Source organism: Manis pentadactyla, chromosome 10 (genome assembly GCF_030020395.1).
Source record: "Manis pentadactyla isolate mManPen7 chromosome 10, mManPen7.hap1, whole genome shotgun sequence".
Lineage (NCBI taxonomy): Eukaryota > Metazoa > Chordata > Mammalia > Pholidota > Manidae > Manis > Manis pentadactyla.
In genome coordinates, this window is record NC_080028.1 from 56,547,339 (window position 1) to 56,569,145 (window position 21,807).

The window sequence follows — 21,807 nt, forward strand, 5'->3', positions numbered from 1 at the left end:
TGCAAAAGCAACATGTAGACATTGTAGAATACTTGGAACCTCATAGAACAAAATACTGTCACACATAATGCCACCACCCAAAGAGAATCAAAGGTGCATGCACATTTTGTTGGATTTCCTTCTGCTTTTTGTATTCATGTCCACAACTTTTTTGAAGTCACAGTGAAACTATACTGTCCATGCTGTTCATAACCGACCTCCTTTTTTACTTTCTTATTGTAGAAAATTCAAAACATCTACAAAAAGATGCAGAAAAATACTATGAGCTCCAGTATAAATAATCACCCAGCTTTAATAATTTTCTTTTCTTGGACAAAACTGCCCCACATGTACCCCTTCCATCATCCCTCTGATGTCATATCACTTCATCTCTATCTGTTTATCTGGGATATGAGGATTTTTTTTTATACAACATAGCCATAATATCATATCTAAAAAAACAGTAATTTCTTAGAGTCATCAAATAGTCAATCAGGGCTTTTTAAAAATAGCTGTTTGTTATGCAATGAATATGTGATCATTGTATCACTGTAGAAAAATTGTAAAATAAACTATAAAAACAAATCATCTATAATTCTACTACACAAAGATAATGTTAACCTTTTTGGTATCTGTCCAGATATTTTTCTATAAATATGCCTACATATCTCTGAAGCAGCTTTTTGAGATATAATTTTTGTATGATACAATTCATCCTTTAAGGTGTATAATTCAGTGGTTGTTAGTATATTGGCAGGATTGTGCAACCATCACCATAGTCAATTTTAGAACATTTTCATGACTCGAGAAAAAAACCCTAATTAGCAAAGACATGCCATTTACTCATAACTATCACCACCCTCAGGACTTGGCAACCACTAATCTACTTTCTACCTCTGTAAATTTGCCTATTCTGACTATTTCATATAAATGGAATTACACAATCTGTGGTCTTTTGTGCCAGGCTACACTCAGTATAACGAATGTGTTTTTAAAATACACTTTTAAAAGTTCATCTATATATAGTATATATCAGCACTTTATTGCCAAGTTATTTTCTGTTGTATGGATATATCACAAGTACATACTTTTAATTAAGATGATATCATACCAAGTGACTGCTAATAAATTGGTTGAGATGATGGTTGATCAACTGTGATATACTAACAACAATTGAATTGTACACTTAAAAGTGTGAATTATATCTCAATAAATCTGTCATTAGAATCATCTTATATGATATTTGCTCTTGGTGAAACCACTTTTTAAGTTTAATGATGTTATTAACATTTCCCCATATCAGTAAATGTGTTTCAAAAATACAGGTTTTAGGAAGATTTAATATAGGAAGAATTAATATTGTCAAAATGGCCATCCTGCCTAAAGCTCTACAGATTCAATGCAATCCCTATCAAAATACCAACAGCATTCTTCAATGAACTAGAACAAATAGTTCTAAAATTCATATGGAACCACCAAAGACCCCGAATAGCCAAAGCAATCCTGAGAAGGAAGAATAAAGCAGGAGAGATCACACTTCCCAACTTCAGGCTCTACTGCAAAGGCACAGTAATCAAGACAATTTGGTACTTGCACAAGAACAGACCCACAGACAAGTGGAACAGAATAGAGAGTCCAGATATTAACCCAAACATATGGTCAATTAATGTACGATAAAGGAGCCATGGACATACAATGGGGAAATGACAGTCTCTTCAACAGATGGTGCTGGCAAAACTGGACAGCTGCATGTAAGAGAATGAAACTGGATCACTGTCTAACCCCATGCACAAAAGTAAATTCAAAGGAGATCAAAGACCTGAATGTAAGCCATGAAACCATAATACTCTTATAAAAAAACATAGGCAAAAATCTCTTGGACATAAACATGAGCGACTTCTTCATGAATATATCTCCCCAGGCAAGGGAAACAAATGCAAAAATGAACAAGTGAGACTATATCAAGCTGAAAAGCTTCTGTACAGCAAAGGGCACCATCAATAGAACAGAAAGACAACCCACAGTATGGGAGAATATATTCATAAATGACACACCCGATAAAGGGTTGACATCCAAAATATATAAAGAGCTCATGCACCTCAACAAACAAAAAACAAATAATCCAATTGAAAAATGGGCAGAGGAGCTGCACAGACACTTCTCCAAAGAAGAAATTCAGATGGCCAAGAGGCACATGAAAAGATGCTCCACATCACTAATCATCAGAGAAATGCAAATTAAATCTCACACCAGATATCATCTCATACCAGTAAGGATGGCCACCATCCAAAAGACAAACAACAATAAATGTTGGTGAGGTTGTGGAGAAAGGGGAATCCTCCTACACTGCTGGTGGGGATGTAAACTAGTTCAACCATTGTGGAAAGCAGTATGGAGGTTCCTCAAAAAACTAAAAATAGAAATACCATTTGACCCAGCAATTCCACTCCTAGGAATTTACCCTAAGAATACAGCAACTCAGTTTGAAAAGAACAGATGCACCCCTATATTTATCACAGCACTATTTACAATAGCCAAGAAATGGAAGCAACCTAAGTGTCCATCAGTAGACGAATGGTAAAGAAGATGTGGTACATATACACAATGGAAGATTCAGCCATAAGAAGAAAATAAATCCTACTATTTGCAACAACATGGGTGGAGCTAGAGGGTCTTAATGCTCAGCGAAATAAGCCAGACAGAGAAAGATAAGTACCAAATGATTTCACTCATCTGTGGAGTATAAGAACAAAGGAAAAACTGAAGGAACAAAACAGCAGCAGACTCACAGAACCTAAGAATGGACTAACAGTTACCAAAGGGACTGGGGATGATGGGTGGGAAGGGAGGAACTAGGGGGCAAAAGGGGCATTACGATTAGCAGACATAATGTGGGGGGGAGTCCACAGGGAGGGCTGTACAACACACAGAAGACAAGTAGTAATTCTACGGCATCTTACAACACTGATGGACAGTGACTGTAATGGGGTATGTTGTGGGGACTTGATGATGGGTGGAGTCTAGTAACCATAATGTTGCTCAAGTAATTGTACATTAAGGATACAAAAAAAAAAATACAGGCTTTAGTGGCCATATAGCAGCCACTTCCATTAACAAATCCCTTTGTTTTAAAAATTAAGGTGGTTTCCATTGATTTTGCAGTTACACAAAATACTACGATAAGCCTTTTAGTACATAAGTTTATTTGCCCATTTCTAATTGTTTCATGAAAAAAACATTTTAAGTTCTTCGCCAGGTGCTGCAGTGTATGTTTCATTGCTAAAAATTCTTTCAGCCTTATTGCATATGTGATGATTATATCTCTGGACTCTAAATTTCTGTTTGATGCCTTACAAGATTTCCTGAGGGATTTTATCCTTAAAATGTTTTATCCTTAAAAATATTTAATAGATTTGGTATCTGAACAGAAAAGGTAAAGCCTCCTAGGCTCAGATTCTGTTTCTTTATTAAACTCAATGTGATAATTGAGCAGAAGAAGAAGCATTATTTATGTATTTATTTCTACAGGGTTGCTATTTAGGTAGGGAAGAACACATTGGCTTGATTCACAGAAGCCAGTCTATTAATGGTTAAGTGGGAGATTTGCACGCATTTCATTTCTTACCTAGAATTGCAGTTGGCCCCTCATCTCAAGGCCAACCTGGGATGCATCCAGGTGTGCTAGAACATGTCTGTGTGTTTCTCTGTCTCTGTCACTCACACACATGCACTATTACACATAAACAGTTAATTAATACCTGATAGTGTTAGAACCTAAAAATGCCCAGGACTGGTAAATTCTTGAATAGCACATGTTGGGCTATGAAGCTCAAATATCTGCCTGCTCTTTAAAATAAACCATTTGTAAATGTGGCCATTAAGTCCTTCCCTGCCTTCATTGTTGAGGATAAATTTACGTCTTGTGATTTATTGTTTTCTAATAAATAATTTTGCAAATGTACCACAAGAGAACTAGTATTTTCAAAGTAATGGCCATTTGAACTTTTTGCCATTTTTTGAAATAACTTGCCTTATGTGGTGAATTTTTCACACGTATTTCCAAGGAACTGTGCTGACGTGGGAACCCTGCGGTGCTGGGAATAAAATATAAAATAACCCAGGGAGCTTTGAGCATGTGACCAAGATTGGATGAATGCCACTTTTACCTAATTACATGAGATCCTCAGCTGTGGAAACAAAGCCCAGCTTAAAAGAAATCCAAATGAGACAAACTGATTTTCTTCACTGACAGCTTTTCAGAGGAGAAGAAAAGATCCATCTTTCCATGCAGCATAAAATTGTGAAAGACCATGAATTCAGAGCCAGAGGGGAATGTACATTAATCAGAGTGTCTGTAGCAGCCATAAATTTTTGACCCGTTAACTGATCTCAGGAAAGTAAATGAGTCATTTGTACTCGAGTGAGAGTCCTGTAGGATGCATTCTGCAAGCTGGTTGAGTAACCAGCAAAAGATGTGAGGCCTGCTCACAGCCATCCTGGGCTGAGTGAGGCCTTTGGGACAGGTAGATTTGCTACTACATTAGGAATGCCAGCAGTTCTGCTGAGAATGTGTGCCTGCCTTACATAATTTTGTCCAACCTTTTTGGTTTCATTTTTTTATATTCCTGTTGCTTTTCTCTTCTGAAATGTTTCATTTACATCTCACAGCAGCCCCTGCCCAATTCTTTTAATTATGATAAAGTCAATCTTTTTTATTGTGGTGAAATGTACATAATATACAATTTTCCATTTTAACCATTTCTAAGTATACTTCTCAAGTGCATGAAATGCATTCACATTGTCATCCAACCATCACCACCATCCGTCTCCAGAACTTTTTCATCATCACAAACTGAAACTCCATACCCATTAAGTAATGACTACCCATTCCTCTCTCCCTCCCAACCCCTGGTAGTCACCATTCTACTTTCTGTCTCTAAGAATTTGACTTTTCTAGATACCTTACATAAGGGGAATTATACAATATTTGTCTTTTCGTGTCTGACTTCATTTAGCATAATGTCTTTAAGGTTCATTCATGTTGTATCAGAATTTCATTTCTTTTTTTAAGCCTGAATACAATTTCATAGTTTTTATATACCACATTTGTTATCTGTCCATCAGTGAACACCTGGGTTATTTCCACCTCTTGGCTATTATGAATAACACTGCTGTGAATTCTTCTTAACTAAATTTTAAAACTGCCTTTAAGAGGTAGGGAAACAGTTTAGATGAGAGAAACAAGAGGGTCTTGACTTAAGCTTAAGCCTCATGGAAGTAATGTCTGTGTGCACTTCCAGCTGAAAATGACTCGCCCGCTATGGGGTTTGACAAAGATTAAAGATCAGTAATACATTAAGAGTGGTTCTTTTTGCACTCTTCCCTTTGAGATCCCAAAACCCTCTCCCTGATAGTTGACCTTGACCTTACACCAGGGATTAGCTTGGACACTCGGTAGACTTAACTCTTGAAACACCCCAGACCTTTAGTAAACAATGATAGAAGCTTTCTGTTGTTTTGTTTTTAATCATAACCCTTATATGGCTCTCTAAGTGGCTGGAAAAGAGTAGAGAGTATTGCCCATCAGGGAGCCATGAATGGGACAATTCATCTTTATAACTTACTGTTATATTTACATAAGTATATTAAATGTGACTGGTTTGAAGCATTAATTTAAAGTCATTTATGTACACAATATTTCAACAACCAAAGGAATAAATGCTAGTAAATTTCAATGTTTTAAGAAAGGGTCATAATATGCATAATTTCACTTGAGAGATTTTGTTTATTGGTTGAGATAGACTTCCTCAATACAGGTGTGCTAAAGTGTATTTTTATCTTTAAAGCAGCAACAGCAGTCGTACCTTTTTTTAAATCAGTTATTTCAGTTAAACTTTTAACCATATTAATTTCAGGTGTGAAACAATCCAGCTATGCCTAAATATATACCATTTATAGATGCAGAACTGCGACTCCCCTATTAAACTCAACGATTTGCTAATTACATTATCTGTAGTATTTTACCTTCCTTCTCTGTACAATGTGGGTTTCCTATGTGTCCCAGGAAGTTGTCTAGAAGACAAACAGATGACTCTGCGACATGGTTTGATCCTGCTGGGCATCAGGACTGGAATAGGTGGAAATGTTGATACTGATTAAGTTCTTGTGGCCTGAGTACATTTCTGTACCTGTTTAATAACTTTTTTAAAGCCTCTTACTCCCTCTTTTCAGAAAAAAATTCCATTGTCTGGAAAGTATTTTAAGCAAAGTGTTTAAACTCAATAGGTGTGACCCTAACCAATTTTGTTCATACTGTTATATATTTTTTTCCATGTTGAAGTACTTTACAAATTGAAAAGCAGAATATAAAAGTATTTATTTCAGTATTACTAAAATGTCTCTTATTAATTATAGATTTATGTTGAAAAGTAAAGGTGTTAAATGATGTTTTACTTACATTCTTGTTACAGCTTCTGAAATCCCATTTTCTAAAAGTTGGCAGCTCTAGTTCCAGCTATGGCATACTCAAAGATGAAAGTGACTTTTCCCAGGGATCCTAATAAATTATTTATTGCTTTGCAAACTTATCAGTGCTAAGTGAGAATATTCCTAATAGTTTTTCCCACATTTTCAGCCATGCAGAGAGAAAAATAAATAGCTAAGTAACCGGGTAGTTTGATAAGTGGAAAGTAGCTAGAGTCAGCACTCAAGATTCCAGGGGCATGAGTGTGTCATGAGTAATGAAGGCAGTGGTTCTCAACCTCGATTGCATAAAAGAACCTCAGATACCGGCATTTTGAAAAGTCTCCCCAGGTGATTCCAAGTCTCGGGTGAGAACCAGTGGTTTAAGAAGAATTCGAATGAAAACTGAGTTAGGAGATAATGATCGTTCAAGTTAGAAATAATAGATACTTCAATTAGAGTAGTAATGAGACATCTAGGGGTAGAAACAACAGGTTATATTGTTCCACACAAAGGAGAAAAATGAAGCAGACTTTCAGAGAAGTGATGGTCCTGACCTTGAGACTGGATGAATTTGCCACTGAAGAGAACCAAGTAAAAGATCTTGAGGAATAGTATCTCTGGGTGGGAAAAGGTCAGAAAATGGAGAAGTTGGAGGAGAATCAATTGGCTACAGCATCGGAAGCTAAGGCCTGAGATTTCCAATAGAATGTATGAATATCTCAAGAGCAATTAACAAATGTAGTAATATGAAATCATAGTAAGCTTCAAAAATGTTTTGAAATACTCTTTGAAATATTTGTCTTACCTCTATGCTTATTGGATGTCTTCAAAGTTGTACTTCATAAAGATACTTTGAAATCCAAGAAAGACAACCGGACTTAAGAAACAGAAAGCCGGTTCTAGTCCCAGCTCTACCTCTGACCTTGAGTAAGCCCACTGACCTTGACTAGGCCGCTTACCTACTTCGCAATTTCCTGATCCACTACATGGAGATGACAGTGGATGCCCTGCCTTCTTCACTGTATTGTCATCCATATTAAATTTGATAACAAATGTGAAAATGTGCTGTAAAATATAAACTATTATGCAGATAGTATTAGCAGTAACCTATTTGCTGCTGTTCACAAACACTTTAGTATTGAGAAGCTCTGGAAAATTTATATTCCTCGTAAAGAGGTAAAATAATACCAGGAAGCCCCAGATAGACCTGTCTTCAGGGAGCTCACCACCCCACAGGGAAGACAGGACAAGGAAAAAATAACTGAACACTGGGGTGTAAGTTCTATAAAAGCAAGTATCATATCACTAATGTATTCCTAATGTCTACCTCTGTGCTGGAAACCTTAAATATTTGTTTAATCAATTGATGGTATAATACAAGGTAAAAAGTCACATAAATAAAATACAGTTTTGAGGAAGGAACAATTCAAAACTGGCACATTGCCTGAATCACAGTAATAGACTAAATATATGATGAATTCATGAATAATGGGGAGTGTCCCCAAAAGCTACTTAAGTTACCAGGCAGCAAAAAGGAGTTGAAACCATATCAGATGAAAAAAATCTAGAAACACCAGCAAGTGAAAAGTTATTTTTTAAACTAGAAGACTGAAGGTTCCTCAGGGCCAAAACTATGGAAATCAGAGGAAACTGAGGGGTCAGAGGAGATGCCCTCAGAAATGCCCTCAGAACACCCAAGCTGATCACGTAGTTGCTATATTGGTTACGATTGCGTCTCACCCAAGGGTAAGGTATTGCTTATGTTCAGATACGACATTTGGTACTACAATGTTCTGCTTTAAATGTGACAACTGAAAGGCTCCTGACCGTGTCCTCTTCTGTCTGTAGGAGTAGATAATCTCTATGAGAGGGCGCTTCACATCCGCAAACTCCTCCTGACCTTGCCCAGGTCGGTTCTTATAGTGATGAGGTACCTCTTTGCCTTCCTCAATCAGTAAGTACCCTCAGCTCTGCCAAATGCCCATCTTAATTACAGGTGCCCCACTTTGAATTCTTTCTTTGTTCCTGGATTCTGTAAAATGTACATTGGGTTCCATTTATCAGCAGAGTTGGAGAGAAGATAATGGAATATAGGCTGAAGGTACATTTTTCATCAGCAGATCAGGGTCATCATATAACAGATGAAAGATATAGAAACTGTGGCCATAAATGCAAAACTGTACGGGAATTACTAAAAAGAACACTTTTAAATGAAATACATGTTTTTTGAACTTCCATCCAAAGCTAATGTCATGAACGTTTTTGTCAGAATGATGTAAACCACCTGCACACTGCAGATAATTTCTGGTTTTAATATTATAGTTGGGGAAAGAGGGGAATTGATGAGACTTAGACACAATCCAAAAAAGAATTTCTGCAAATTCAGTATAATGAGATCTTGTTGAGAAAAAGGTATTGCTAAAACATTCCCTGAAACAATGTTACAGAAATCCTAAAAATCACTGCATTATTTTCAAAGGAACTTTTTTTTTTAATTTAGGCACTTTAATTTGATTTTCAGTTGTGGTACTTCCTAATCCCTGGGCTCTGTTGTCAGAACGTCCTTCCTGAGTCCTATCTAAGAGTTCCCCTTGCTGTTCAATGTTTCAGTTTGGTAATTGGAAATAAAAAAGTCAGGGGGACGCAAGCATGGGGAAATGCCTTCTCATTCTGGCATGGATTCCCCCTTCCTAGAATTAGGCTATTTTCTGTTCTCTATTTCACTGGGGGTTTTAAGTTCTCAAAGCCATGGGGATTTATTGTAACCCCATTGACTATGCCTGAAATCATACCCACTTGGGTTGGCCCCAAAAAACAAGTATTACACAATAGAGAAATACTGCCAGGGGACCATACAGATGGAGCTAAAACACCCACAAATGTCAATTAGAACCTATTTGTACAGAAATCACCACTGGAAATAAGGTCTAGGGGGATGTTTGTAAACGATATTTAGGTTAAACAGATGCCATAAATGTTTACCCTTAACTAAGCCTAGTCACCCAAGTGGATTTAAAAATCTGAAGGCTTGCCATTTTCGCCTTTAATTGCATGTGCCTCCCCTTCCCCAGTTTGACTGCCTTACCTACATTCCTACTGGCCCTCTCCATGCTGTCCCTACCAAATTCTCCTGACACACCTGAGCAAAACCCACCAGGACCCAATAAACCACAGTGAACTAGGAAAGTAGACAGTGAGTCAGGTTAGTTCTCAGAACCTGAATCCACCTCACCTTGTGTGGCTCAGACTCGTAAGTGTGCCACAAATCAGATGACTGGCATTGCTTCCAGCCTCTGCCCAAAGCTGCCCCCTGGCTCCCTGTGCCTGCCTTTGAACAGAGACAGGGTCCAGCCTCTGGGGGAGGATGCTTGGGACAGGAACTTTGAAAAGAGAAATAACCTATTCTCTTTTCATTATAAAATCAAAACATGGATATATCATTTTTGTATCAGATTTTTTTGCTCTTAAGCCAGCACTAAGTTGAAGACCCCCAAAAGATGAACTGTGACTCTTGCCGTGGAGTTTGTGTCTTTTAAAAATTAGACTATTTTTACTCTGAGTCTCACTTCTCCTTCCTACATCCGTTTTCTAGATCTGTAACGTGATCAATGTCTGTTACTGTGAACTTTTTTTAAGATTGTATGTTTGAGAAATGGCAGAAGGGAAAGACATATGTTAGCTGTGGAAATTATGCTTTTGTATTTTCTACTTAGGAGGTTCTCATTTCCAAAAAAGGATAAAGTATCATGTCACGTGGTATCTTAGGTTCTCTGGCTTTGTCATCGTCTCACAAATGTAAATGAGTCCCTTTTACCTCCTATCTGTCATCTGTTCACCTGGATTTTACATTTCCTTTCACGACTGATATTTCAAACGCTGAAAGATAACTTCCCTAGATTCTCCCTAGAACAGCACCTTGTTCATGTGTTAAAGTCATAGCAATAAAGAGCTGACTTATTTTGAGTCACCTGTGGAAAATTTATCACAAATATCCGTTGGACTGAATTTAGAAATTAGTGCAAGAAACTGGAAATTGCCCCAGAGTTTGCAGTTTGCTAGCTTTAAATGGAATGAGAGAATTGAGGAGTCTTTTCCCTTCTCCCATTTGCAGCGTCTTTTGGATGCTGGTTGTCACCTGCTGTTGGTAGTCTTACCCAAAAGCAACTTAGAAAGCCTGGAACTGTTTGCTTCGTTTCAGTGATTACGAAGAAAAGGTGCTTTGTTTTCCTCCTGGCTTTTCTCAAGATTTATAGGAGGAAACAGAAATGTGAGAGATTTTTGATTAGTGGGGGTACAATTTTAAGGATGTCCTTAAAGCTTTGTGAACCTCACTCCTGCCCTTTCCAGATTTACTTGAGCAGCATTTAGAGTCTGACCACAATGTTTATAAGTGAAAATCATTTACTTGATCCTGGTCTCCACTGTAGCAGAGATTATCTTAATCTCCCTTGTGGCTTTGAAAAATGCCACGTAATTAAGCAAGTAGGACTTAGATTCCCCTTTCAGTTTCTACCTAGTTGAAAGGTTAGAAGTTGCTTTACTTTCTTTGGAATTTGCTGAGCCAACTTAAAGTAGGTGAGAATATCATTTTATTCTAACAAAAAACAAATAAAATGTTTTAGATCCCTAATATCAGAATATGCAGTATCTTATGACCACATCAGTTTTATTTTTTTCCCCATGTTCCTTTGTAACTACTTTCTTCCTTCCATAGTCTTTCACAGTACAGTGATGAGAACATGATGGACCCATATAACCTGGCCATTTGCTTTGGCCCCACATTGATGCCCGTCCCAGAAATACAGGACCAAGTGTCTTGTCAGGCTCATGTGAATGAAATTGTCAAAACCATCATCATCCACCATGAGACTATTTTCCCAGATGCTAAAGAACTGGACGGCCCTGTTTACGAGAAATGTATGGCTGGAGATGACTACTGGTGAGTCCAAAATTTTTAGTCCTTTTCCCCCTGGAAAAATTGTGGGAGTATAGATATCAACTTAAGAAAAAGAATTGACTGTAAGTCACCGATGCTTCCAGTTGAGAAAAAAAAGAGGCAGGAACATTTGAGATGAATAGTAAAACCAAGACAACACTGGCTTCTTACTTTGAAAACTCGTATTCATGCCTTCTTTTTCTTCAAGGGTGATATCTTTCTTGATATACCCACCTTATCATGACTTTTGGAGAGAATAAAGGTTTTGGTAGTACATAGAGCTATATTAATTTTTACTACTACATCAAGAAAAGATACCTGATTGAATTGATAGATTTTATTTTCATTCTGAAATAGTTTTGCTTCTAGATAAAGTATTTCAAACTTCTTTTACAGGAGCCCTATCAACCAAGTGTTTTCATTCTTACTTATTTTCATTTTCCTTCTTACTAATAAATATTACCTTAACCAATCATAGTAGTAATGGTCACTCTGAGCAAGTTTATTACATTAATATATTGTTGGGATAAAAGTTTGTCATATGGCAGTACAGTCACCTCCCAATGAAGTATAAAGATGGGGGAGCTGTAAAAGGTTGAATAATCCCGAAGGAAGGGAACACTAAAATGTTCATGTTCACTATTTTTTATGAGTTCCAGTTCTAAGAAATCATATACAATAAAAGTAGCTTTAATTCTTTAAGTCCCCACTGTGGGGCGGCTACTCAGTTCATCTGATCTCTTTTATTCCCCACAGCCATTCTACCAGGTAAGTTACAAGAGGCCGAGGACCGTCCCATGTCTAGTAACTCCTGGCAGCAGCCCAGGTTTTCTGAGCCCAAAGCCACATGAGTCATCCCACTCAACAGCTGCCTCCCTGCCTACCTCAGAGACTGCTCTGTGCAGCTCACGTTCAGGAGCAGCTGGATAGACACTCATCGAAGTCCTGCATTCTGAACCTTCCTCAGGACACTTAGTTTACCATTGCCTCACTGGGGATTAAGTAGAAGTTGAATAAGTAGCTGAAAGATCTTAAATAACTGAAGTACACTTATTCTTTACTTAAACCACAATATGCTCTTAAGCCAAGTATGAGCGGATGCCGTAAGAAAACTGAGAGTTGACTATTTCCAGAAGTACTTCTGTCTAAATGAACCACAAAGCCTGACAGATTACAGTTCTATAGTATACCCAGCAATTTTACACATGAAATGCAATTCAAACATATTTGAGCATTTACTATATGCAAGGCACTAAGTTTATTCATGTATCTCTGGGAAGATATATGAATAAAACTCAGCTCTGGTGAGATACATTTTATTTTCATAGTATTGGTTTCAAGACCTGTGTCAATGTCGTGTTTAGTATTTCCAACTACTCAGGGTTAAATCAGTAAGTTCTGCCATCTTTTTCATTTTATCAAAGAGCAAATATGTGGGTGTCTGGTCTATATTATTTGATGCATTGTATTCTAGGACTTTTCTGGTCACTACTTTTTACAAAATCCCCATAATAAGGAGTCTTGTAGCCAGTATCATGTACTTGATTATGTCCTTCTCTCATGTCTAGTGTTCTGTATAGGTATCACTTATTTTAAACAAAGTCAATAATAAAGTAGCTGTCCTTATCTGACACCTGCAGTATAAATGGGCTTTTACAGTAGCATCAGCTTTGTATTTGTGACCAGTGAGATCCATTTATCAGCATACATTTGAAGACAGCTGGTGGTCATATTAAGGGACAAGTTTTTGAAAAGGATAAAATTATGACTCTCGGATATAAAATGAACATTTGTCAAGAAAAAATGGAGAAGATACTACAACCAATTCAAAGCAGAAATCAAAGAGCCTTTGATTTATAGGTAATAAGAAATGTTGAAATGAACAGGCAAAAATCAGTATGTCCATAGAGAGCAATCATATTCCACTATAATTCAATAAATTTTCATTTCTTTGGAAAAAATTACTTGTAATGCTTTTGATTTTCTACAAGTTAACTCTGTCTTTACAGAGTTGTAAAATAACATTTGTGTCAACGATGAAGGGACAGACACTCCATGGGACCAGATAATCCTTGGAGGCTCCAGTATTCCATTGAAAGGCTATCCAGTAACTCTTGCTGTTCCACCGTCATATATTATTTCCTTACAGTAGCCATTGTTCAGCTTTGGCTTCATGTGCATTTCTGTCTCCATTCCACAGCGACAGCCCGTACAGTGAGCACGGTACGTTGGAGGAAGTGGATCAGGATGCTGGTACAGAGCCCCACACGAGTGAAGACGGTATGCTCCTGTGCTCATGCTGTTATAAAACTTGTCTTTATATCCATTGCTTTAGAATTGCTTATCTTAAAAATTCAGTAGATACAATAGAATATGAAATCTGTGTGAAGTGTGAAGAGCAAAATCACAACGAACAGCTGTGGCACCATTGCCTCCCTTAACCCCTTCTAACAACTATATACTTGTGTTTTTAAATGGTTTATTGCTTCACTTTCTATTTTCTCAAACTTTCTATAAATGTATATATTTTTCATGGTCTTTGTCTACTCTTCATTATGTCCCTGAAATTCACACTGTTGCATACAGTTATACTGATTTTTCCACTGCATAATAATATTCCATTGCATTGATGTCTTGGTGATGAATATGGGAGATGTTTTCTATTTTTTGCCATTTAGAATAGTGCTATGACTTTTGAACAGGTGTCCTGCTGCAAATGTACAGGAGTTTCCCTAGGATATACACACTAAGAAGGAACATGTCTTTAACTTTACCACATACGGCCAAACTATTTTTGAAAATGGTTGTAGTGATATACACTCCCACCAGCAGTGTATCCACCTTTCAGTTACACACATTCATCAGCACTTGTTTTCTTTTTTTTTAATTTTTTATTAAGGTGTGATTGATATACACTCTTATGATGGTTTCACATGAAAAAACAATGTGGTTACTACATTTACCCATATTATCAAGTCCCCACCCATTCCCCAATGCAGTCACTGTCCATCAGTTCAGCAAGATGCCACAGATCCACTATGTGCCTTCTCTGTGCTACACTGTTCTCCCCGTGACCCCCCACACCATGTGTACTAAACATAATACCCTTCAATCCCCTTCTCCCTCCATCTCCACCCGCCCTCCCACAACCCTCCCCTTTGGTAACCACTGGTCCCTTCTTGGAGTCTCTGAGTCTCCTGCTATTTTGTTCCTTCAGTTTTGCTTCATTGTTATATTCCACAAATGAGGGAAATCTTTTGGCATTTGTCTTTTTCCACCTGGCTTATTTCACTGAGCATAAAGTGCTGCAATAAACATAGGGGTGCATATGTCTTTTTGAATCTGAGAAGTTGTATTCTTTGGGTAAATTCCAAGGAGTGGGGTTCCCGGGTCAAATGGTATTTCTATTTTTAGGTTTTTGAGGAACCTCCATATTGCTTTCCACAATGGTTGAACTAGCTTACATTCCCACCAGCAGTGTAGGAGGGTTCCCCTTTCTGTGCATCCTCGCCAGCATTTGTTGTTCTTAGTCTTTTTGATGTTGGCCATCCTTATTGGTGTGAGGTGATATCTCATTGTGGTTTTAATTTGCATTTCCCTGATGATTAGTGATGAGGAGCATCTTTTCATGTGTCTGTTGGCCATCTGAATATCTTCTTTGGAGACTGTCTCTTCATATCCTCTGCCCATTTGTTAATTGGATTATTTGCTTTTTGGGTGTTGAGGGGTTTAAGTTCTTTATATATTTTGGATGTTAGCCCCTTGTCGGACATGTCATTTATAAATATATTCTCCCATACTGTAGGATGCCTTTTTTGTTCTGATGATGGTATCCTTTGCTGAACAGAAACTTTTTAGTTTGATGTAGTCCCATGAGTTCATTTTTGCTTTTGTTTCCCTTGCTCAAGGAGATGCGTTCAGGAAGAAGTTGCTCATGCTTATATTCAGGAGATGTTTGCCTGTGTTGTCTTCTAAGAGTTTTATGGTTTCATGACTTATATTCAAGTCTTTGAACCATTTCAAGTTTACTTTTGTGTATGGGGTTAAACAATAATCCAGTTTCATTATCTTGCATGTAGCTGTCCAGTTTTGCCAACACCAGCTGTTGAAGAGGATGTCATTTCCCCATTGCATATCCATGGCTCCTTTATCATATATTAATTGACCATATATGGTTGGGTTTATATCAGGGCTCTTTAGTCTGTTCCATTGGTCTATGGGTCTGTTCTTGTGCCAGTACCAAATTTTCTTGATTACTGTGACTTTGTAGTAGAGCTTGAAGTTGGGAAGTGAGATTCCCCCCTGCTTTATTCTTCCTTCTTAGAATTGCTTTGGCTATTCGAGGTCTTTTGTGGTTCCATATGAATTTTAGAATGATTTTCTCTAGTTCATTGAAGAATGCTGTTGGTATTTTGATAGGGAGTGCATTGAATCTATAGATTGCTTTAGGCAGGATGGCCATTTTGACAATATTAATTCTTCCTATCCATGAGCACCAGATGTCTTTCCATTTATTGGTATCTTCTTTAAGTTCTCTTAAGAATGTCTTGTAGTTTTCAGGGTATAAGTCTTTCACTTCCTTGGTTAGGTTTATTCCTAGGTATTTTATTCTTTTTGAGGCAATTATGAATGGAATTGTTTTCCTGATTTCTCTCTCTGCTAGTTCATTGTTAGTGTACAGGAAAGCCACAGATTTCTGTGTGTTAATTTTGTATCCTGCAACTTTGCTGAATTCAGATATTAGATCTAGTAGTTTTGGAGTGGATTCTTTAGGGTTTTTTATGTACAATATCATGTCATCTGCAAACAGGACAGTTTGACTTCTTCCTTGCCAATATGGATGCCTTTTATTTCTTTGTGTTGTCTGATTGCCATGGCTAAGACCTCCAGTACTATGTTGAATATAAGTGGGGAGAGTGGGCATCCTTGTCTTGTTCCTGATCTTAAAGGAAAAGCTTTCAGCTTCTTGCTGTTAAGTATGATGTTGGCTGTGGGTTTGTCATATATGGCCTTTGTTATGTTGAGGTACTTGCCCTCTATACCCATTTTGTTGAGAGTCTTTATCATGAATTGATGTTGAATTTTGTCAAATGCTTTTTCAGCATCTGTGGAGATGATCATGTGGTTTTTGTCCTTCTTTTTGTTAATGTAGTGGATGATGTTGACGGATTTTCAAATGTTGTACCACCCTTGTATTCCCTGGAATAAATCCTACTTGATCATGATGGATGATCTTTTTGATGTATTTTTTAATTCAGTTTGCTAATATTTTGTTGAATATTTTTGCATCTATGTTCATCAGGGATATTGGTCTGTAGTTTTGTTTTTTTGTGGTTATCTGCCTGGTTTTGGTATTAGAGTGATGCTGGCCTCATAGAATGAGTTTGGAAGTATTCCCTCCTCTTCTATTTTTTGGAAAACTTTAAGGAGGATGGGTATTAGGTCTTCACTAAATGTTTGATAAAATTCAGCGGTGAAGCTATCTGGTCCAGGCATTTCGTTCTCAGGTAGTTTTTGACTACCAGTTCAATTTCATTGCTGGTAATTGGTCTGTTCAGATTTTCTGTTTCTTCCTTGGTCAGCCATGGAAGGTTGTATTTTTCTAGAAAGTTGTCCATTTCTTCTAGGTTATCCAGTTTGTTAGCATATAATTTTTCATAGTATTCTCTAATAATTCTTTATATTTCTGTGGTGTCCGTAGTGATTTTTCCTTTCTTATTTCTGATTCTGTTTATGTGTGTAGACTCTTTTTTTCTTGATAAGTCTGGCTAGGAGTTTATCTATTTTGTTTATTTTCTCAAAGAACCAGCTCTTGCTTTCATTGATTCTTTCTATTGTTTTATTCTTCTCAATTTCATTTATTTATGCTCTAATCTTTATTATGTCCCTCCTTCTAGTGACTTTGGGCCTCATTTGTTCTTCTTTTTCTAGTTTGATTAATTGTGGGTTTAGACTTCTTATATGGGATTGTTCTTCTTTCCTGAGGTAGGCCTGTATTGGAATATACTTTCCTCTTAGCACTGCCTTGGCTGCGTCCCACAGATTTTGCGAGCACTTGTTTTCATCAAATATTTTCACCTTTGCCATTATTGTCCATGTGTAATGGTATGTCATTGTGAGTTTAATTTTCATTTCACTGATTACTTAATGAAGTTTTTAAAAATAAATGGCATATATTAAATATAATATTATTAAATATAAACTATATTATTTTATAATAAAATAAATAATAAATTTAATAGAAAATTGGGTGTAGAGAAGACCAACAGATCAGGAGATTATTGCCATTGAAAACATTCTTTGTTACTCACACTTCCTAAGGGGAAGAGGCACCTCATGCTTTGGGCAGGGGGGATGCATGAAAGCACCAGTGTCCCTTAGGAAGCAGAGAAAGAGGGAGCAACTGGGCAAGAGCCTTTGTTGTGCTTCCCACAGGAAGGAACAGACAAGGCAGGGTAAGCCGGTTTCGGATTGGCTAGTTTGAGTAACTCCAGCAGGCTCTGGGGCATAGGGGCTGTCTCTTGTTGTCTGGTATCTGGCCCTAAAAGTGGTAGCACAGGATGGTGGCCCAGAGTGTGAGGGCCCCCAAGAGGAGGTGTTTGGGGTGGAGTTTTAGACTGGTCTGTATTTTGAAAAGCTTACTCCAGGTGAGTTGTTTACTATCTCTAGGAATTTGCTACCTCTGGGAGGGATAGTGTCTCCGCAGTCAGAAATGCCCCGGATGTCAAAATACAAAAAAAGAAAAACATGGTTAATACAGATACACTAATTCTTATATATTTAGACTTCTTCTTTTGTGAAATTCCCATTAAAGTCTTTGGCCCATTTAGAGTTCATTTGCCCCACTATTAGTTTCTCTGGGTTTTTATTTGTCCATTTATTTGTTTGTTTGGGCTTGGTTTAGTTTGGCTTGCCTTTGGTTTTTTTTCTTTTTTATGAGTTCTTTGTGGATCTGGATCAGACCTTTTATTGGGTATATGTTTTGCACCTTTCTTCTGCTCTGTATCTTGTCTTTTACAAGCTTACCATGTCTTTTGCTAAACAGAGTATCTTAATTTTAAAGGCGTTGAATTTATCAGTCGTGGTTGTTTCACTGTTTGTGTCCTTTAAGAAATCCTCCTGTGCCCTAAGGTAATGAAGGTAATTCTTCCATGTCTTCTTTTAAATCTTTGAGGTTTTGTTTTTCACAAATAGGTCTTTAGTCTACTGACAATTTATTTGGAGGTATGGTGTGAGGTAGGGGTCTGTTCCTTTTTTATCCATACGGATGCACAATTGTCCCAGCATGAATTGTCTTTTCTCCACTGCTGCATACCTCTGACCTAAATCAAGTATCGTCTATGCATGAGTCTGTTTCTGGGCTTTGTTCTTTTCCACTGGTCTACTTGTTTATCCCTACACCACTATCTTTTAATAAATCTTAACATTTGGCAAATCAAGACCTCTGACTTTGTTCTTAACAATTCTTGGCCTCTTGCAATTTCATTTCAGCTTTAAACTCAGTTTTTTAAGTTCTTAGACAAAAAAATCTAAAAATCTGCTGAGTTTTTTATTGTAGTTGCATGGATTCTACATATGTGGAGAGAATTGATAGTTTCATAATGTTCATTCATCCAATCCACAAACATACTTCTAGATGCTTAATGTCACCAATAAACTTTTATACTCTTCTCTGTAGAGATCATTTTTTTGTTTTCTAACTTCTTAAGTTTAGTGCTTAATATTACTTTTCAATACTTTTTTAATATGAACATATAAAGATGTCAGTTTTCTCTTAGTATCTTTAGCAGTATGTATGAGTCCTTTATTCTCTCTTCAGCTATGACTAATCTGCTTTAAGATTTTATTTCATTGGGTTTTTTATTTTTAATTTTTTTTCTATAAGTTCTGTTGTGGTTCACTTTCATATCTGTTACTTGGACATATTTTATATTCTTTTGCTCTTTACTACTATTATTTATCCTTTCCATTGTTTAGACTTATGTGTCTGTTCATTCTAATATCTAATGTCTTCCTGAATTTGTTTTTTGTCGGCTCTTGTTCATTGATTCTTATTTTGCAATGGGTTTTGTAAATTTTTTACGTATTTCTTGGAACTCTGAGGAATTCCTTTACGCTCAGTCAAAGGTAGATTTCTGCAGAGAGAGTTTTCATTTACTTCTACGTGGGGCACAACCAGCGTGGAACCATATTGAATTTTTATCTTGAGGTTTTCCAGGCCCCCTAGGTATGTGGACTTAAACTGCAGAACTGTCTGAGGCTTGGAATTGTGGTTAGGATTCTCAAAGATAATTTATCCCAAGGTTTGACATAGATTGTTTCCTTAAGTTTATAGGTGGGAAGGAGGTGGGGGGGTCCAATTTATAGAGAAGTTTAGAGGGCTAGAAGGGAGGCTGATTTCTAGAACTGGAAGTTCACTGTGACACTGAGAGTGTGATCCGTTGGTGGGGAGCAGGGCAGGGGTGGCTTGGATTTTCCCTTGAGCAGGCCCTGGACTTGTCTTTTGTGTAAAATGAAAGGTTAAGTTAACCAGTCAGGGAAAATGCCCTCAAGACACGCTGAGTCACATTTTCTAGTGCTTGCTTTACATCTCTGGGTTCCGACTTTCATTGTGCTTTTGGTCTTTTGTATTCCTTACTGTCAAGATAGCTTATTAATGTAATTACAAAGATTTTTTTTTTTTGACTCAGCACTTTTAGTTGATTTCAGCAGGGGTTTGATCAAGGTGTCTAGTGTCCACCCTCTGCTAAAGAAGAAAGGAAGTAAGGAAGGGAGGAAAGGAGGAAGGGAGAGAGGGAAGGAAGGAAAGAAGGAGAGTTTGTGTTCTTAAAAGTAAGATGAATTGACAGTTTCAGAACTCAAGTTAGAAGAAATTCTTTAAAGTGAGAGCTCCTATTTCTGTGATGTGGATTTTGAAAGTCTCTGAGCCCTACTTCTGCCACCACCCATTCTTTTGTCTTGAGTTTCTTTGTGTCTCTATGTGATTCATTCCTTTTTCACCAATGACTTTTCCACATGTTTCCTTGCTTTCCCCAGTGGCAGGAAAAGCCCAGACAGAGCCCTAGCCTTCTCTCTTCCTCAACAGCAGTCTCACCATCTGTCAGTTGTTCTTACCTTTTGACTACAAAAGACAAGCTTTGCCAAGGGCTCTGTTTCAGATAACATTTTTAGTCCTATCCACCTGACTTTGCTGAAAAGAAAAGCATTTGCTTGCAAAGGACAGATACCCTTGCCCACAACCAGCCTCTGAAGTCCTGTAACTACGTTAGCGAGAGTATTGATTATCTTTTTGATCCCCCAGATATTGTATTTTCTTTTCTCTAGTATCTCTAGAGAGAGTAGCTTTTATTTCTGAAGGAGAATCTGTCACGCAGGACAAAACCATCATCTGTAAGGGCAGTGGGTAACAGATCGAGGAAGGGAAGTGTCAGGGACAGCGATGTCCCAGAGAGAAAACATAATGTGCTAGCATTTTGTATAAAACTACAAGAAATGGAAATACAAGACATAATAGCACCAGGCAGTGGGAAAATCAGCTCTACTGAATTTGTTCTCCCTTTACCAACATTATAACAGCCATACAGGAAAATGCGATAGCAGCAGCGTTCCACAAAGCCTCTGCAGGACCTAATGGACGTGGGACTCGTATAGAGAGGGTCATGTGCATCATCATGCCCTGAGATTGATTTGCCCTGCACTGACTAGCCTAAGATGTGTATAAATAGCTTATTGATTGACACTTGACTGTGATATGACTCTCATGGGAGGAGAAAGAGTCAAAATAATAAAATTACTCAGAACTACTAGCTGATGTAGAAAGAGTACTGATAAAATGTACTCCTAATTTTATCTGGCCATTCTTTCATAACCTCTCCACATTTGAATTCAATAAGCTGAGTCTGATAATCCTGTTGCTAGTTTTTTTAAAAATAAAAGGAAAAATTAATGAACACAGAGCATGATTATCAAATTATGATTTTAAAAATACATATATATCTGTTAAATAAGTCTTAAATAGCCATTGGCCAGCATTGACATGGATGATTGAACGGCATTAAAGGGCATTAATGGTTCTCTTGTCATTTCCCTTTGACAAGTATGCAGGCTATACACTATGTTATGGGCTGTTATCTTTCCTTTTTTGTTGTGGTTTTTTTTTTTTGCAGTAAAAAGAAATTTGAATTACATGGGTGCATTCACATAGGAATCTGCAAATTACATGTCATGAAAATCTTTTTAATAAATTGGCATGTGTGTCTTCATTCATCCATAGATATGATTATTTGTGTCTCCTAAAGCATGGACATGTTTATTTCTCTCCCCCAGGGACAACTGGGGTAAAAAATTGGGTATCTGTCATCTCAGATCAACCAGGATTTATTCTGTATCTGCCAGTTTAAAACAAACTATAAAGTTGGTCTCTTTGA

The 21,807-nt window shown here is 37.3% G+C and overlaps 1 protein-coding gene across 8 annotated transcripts in view; it reads left to right on the plus strand.

Annotated features, from left to right (window-relative positions):
• SRGAP1 (SLIT-ROBO Rho GTPase activating protein 1) overlaps nucleotides 1-21,807 on the plus strand; it is a 281,990-nt gene that overhangs the window by 247,408 nt on the left and 12,775 nt on the right. For all 8 annotated transcript variants that reach the window (XM_036894920.2, XM_036894915.2, XM_036894919.2 and 5 more), the window contains 3 exons: nucleotides 8,293-8,398; nucleotides 11,159-11,383; nucleotides 13,581-13,660. In XM_036894920.2, the coding sequence (XP_036750815.2) occupies nucleotides 8,293-8,398; nucleotides 11,159-11,383; nucleotides 13,581-13,660 (411 nt within the window). The remainder of the gene's footprint in view (nucleotides 1-8,292; nucleotides 8,399-11,158; nucleotides 11,384-13,580; nucleotides 13,661-21,807) is intronic.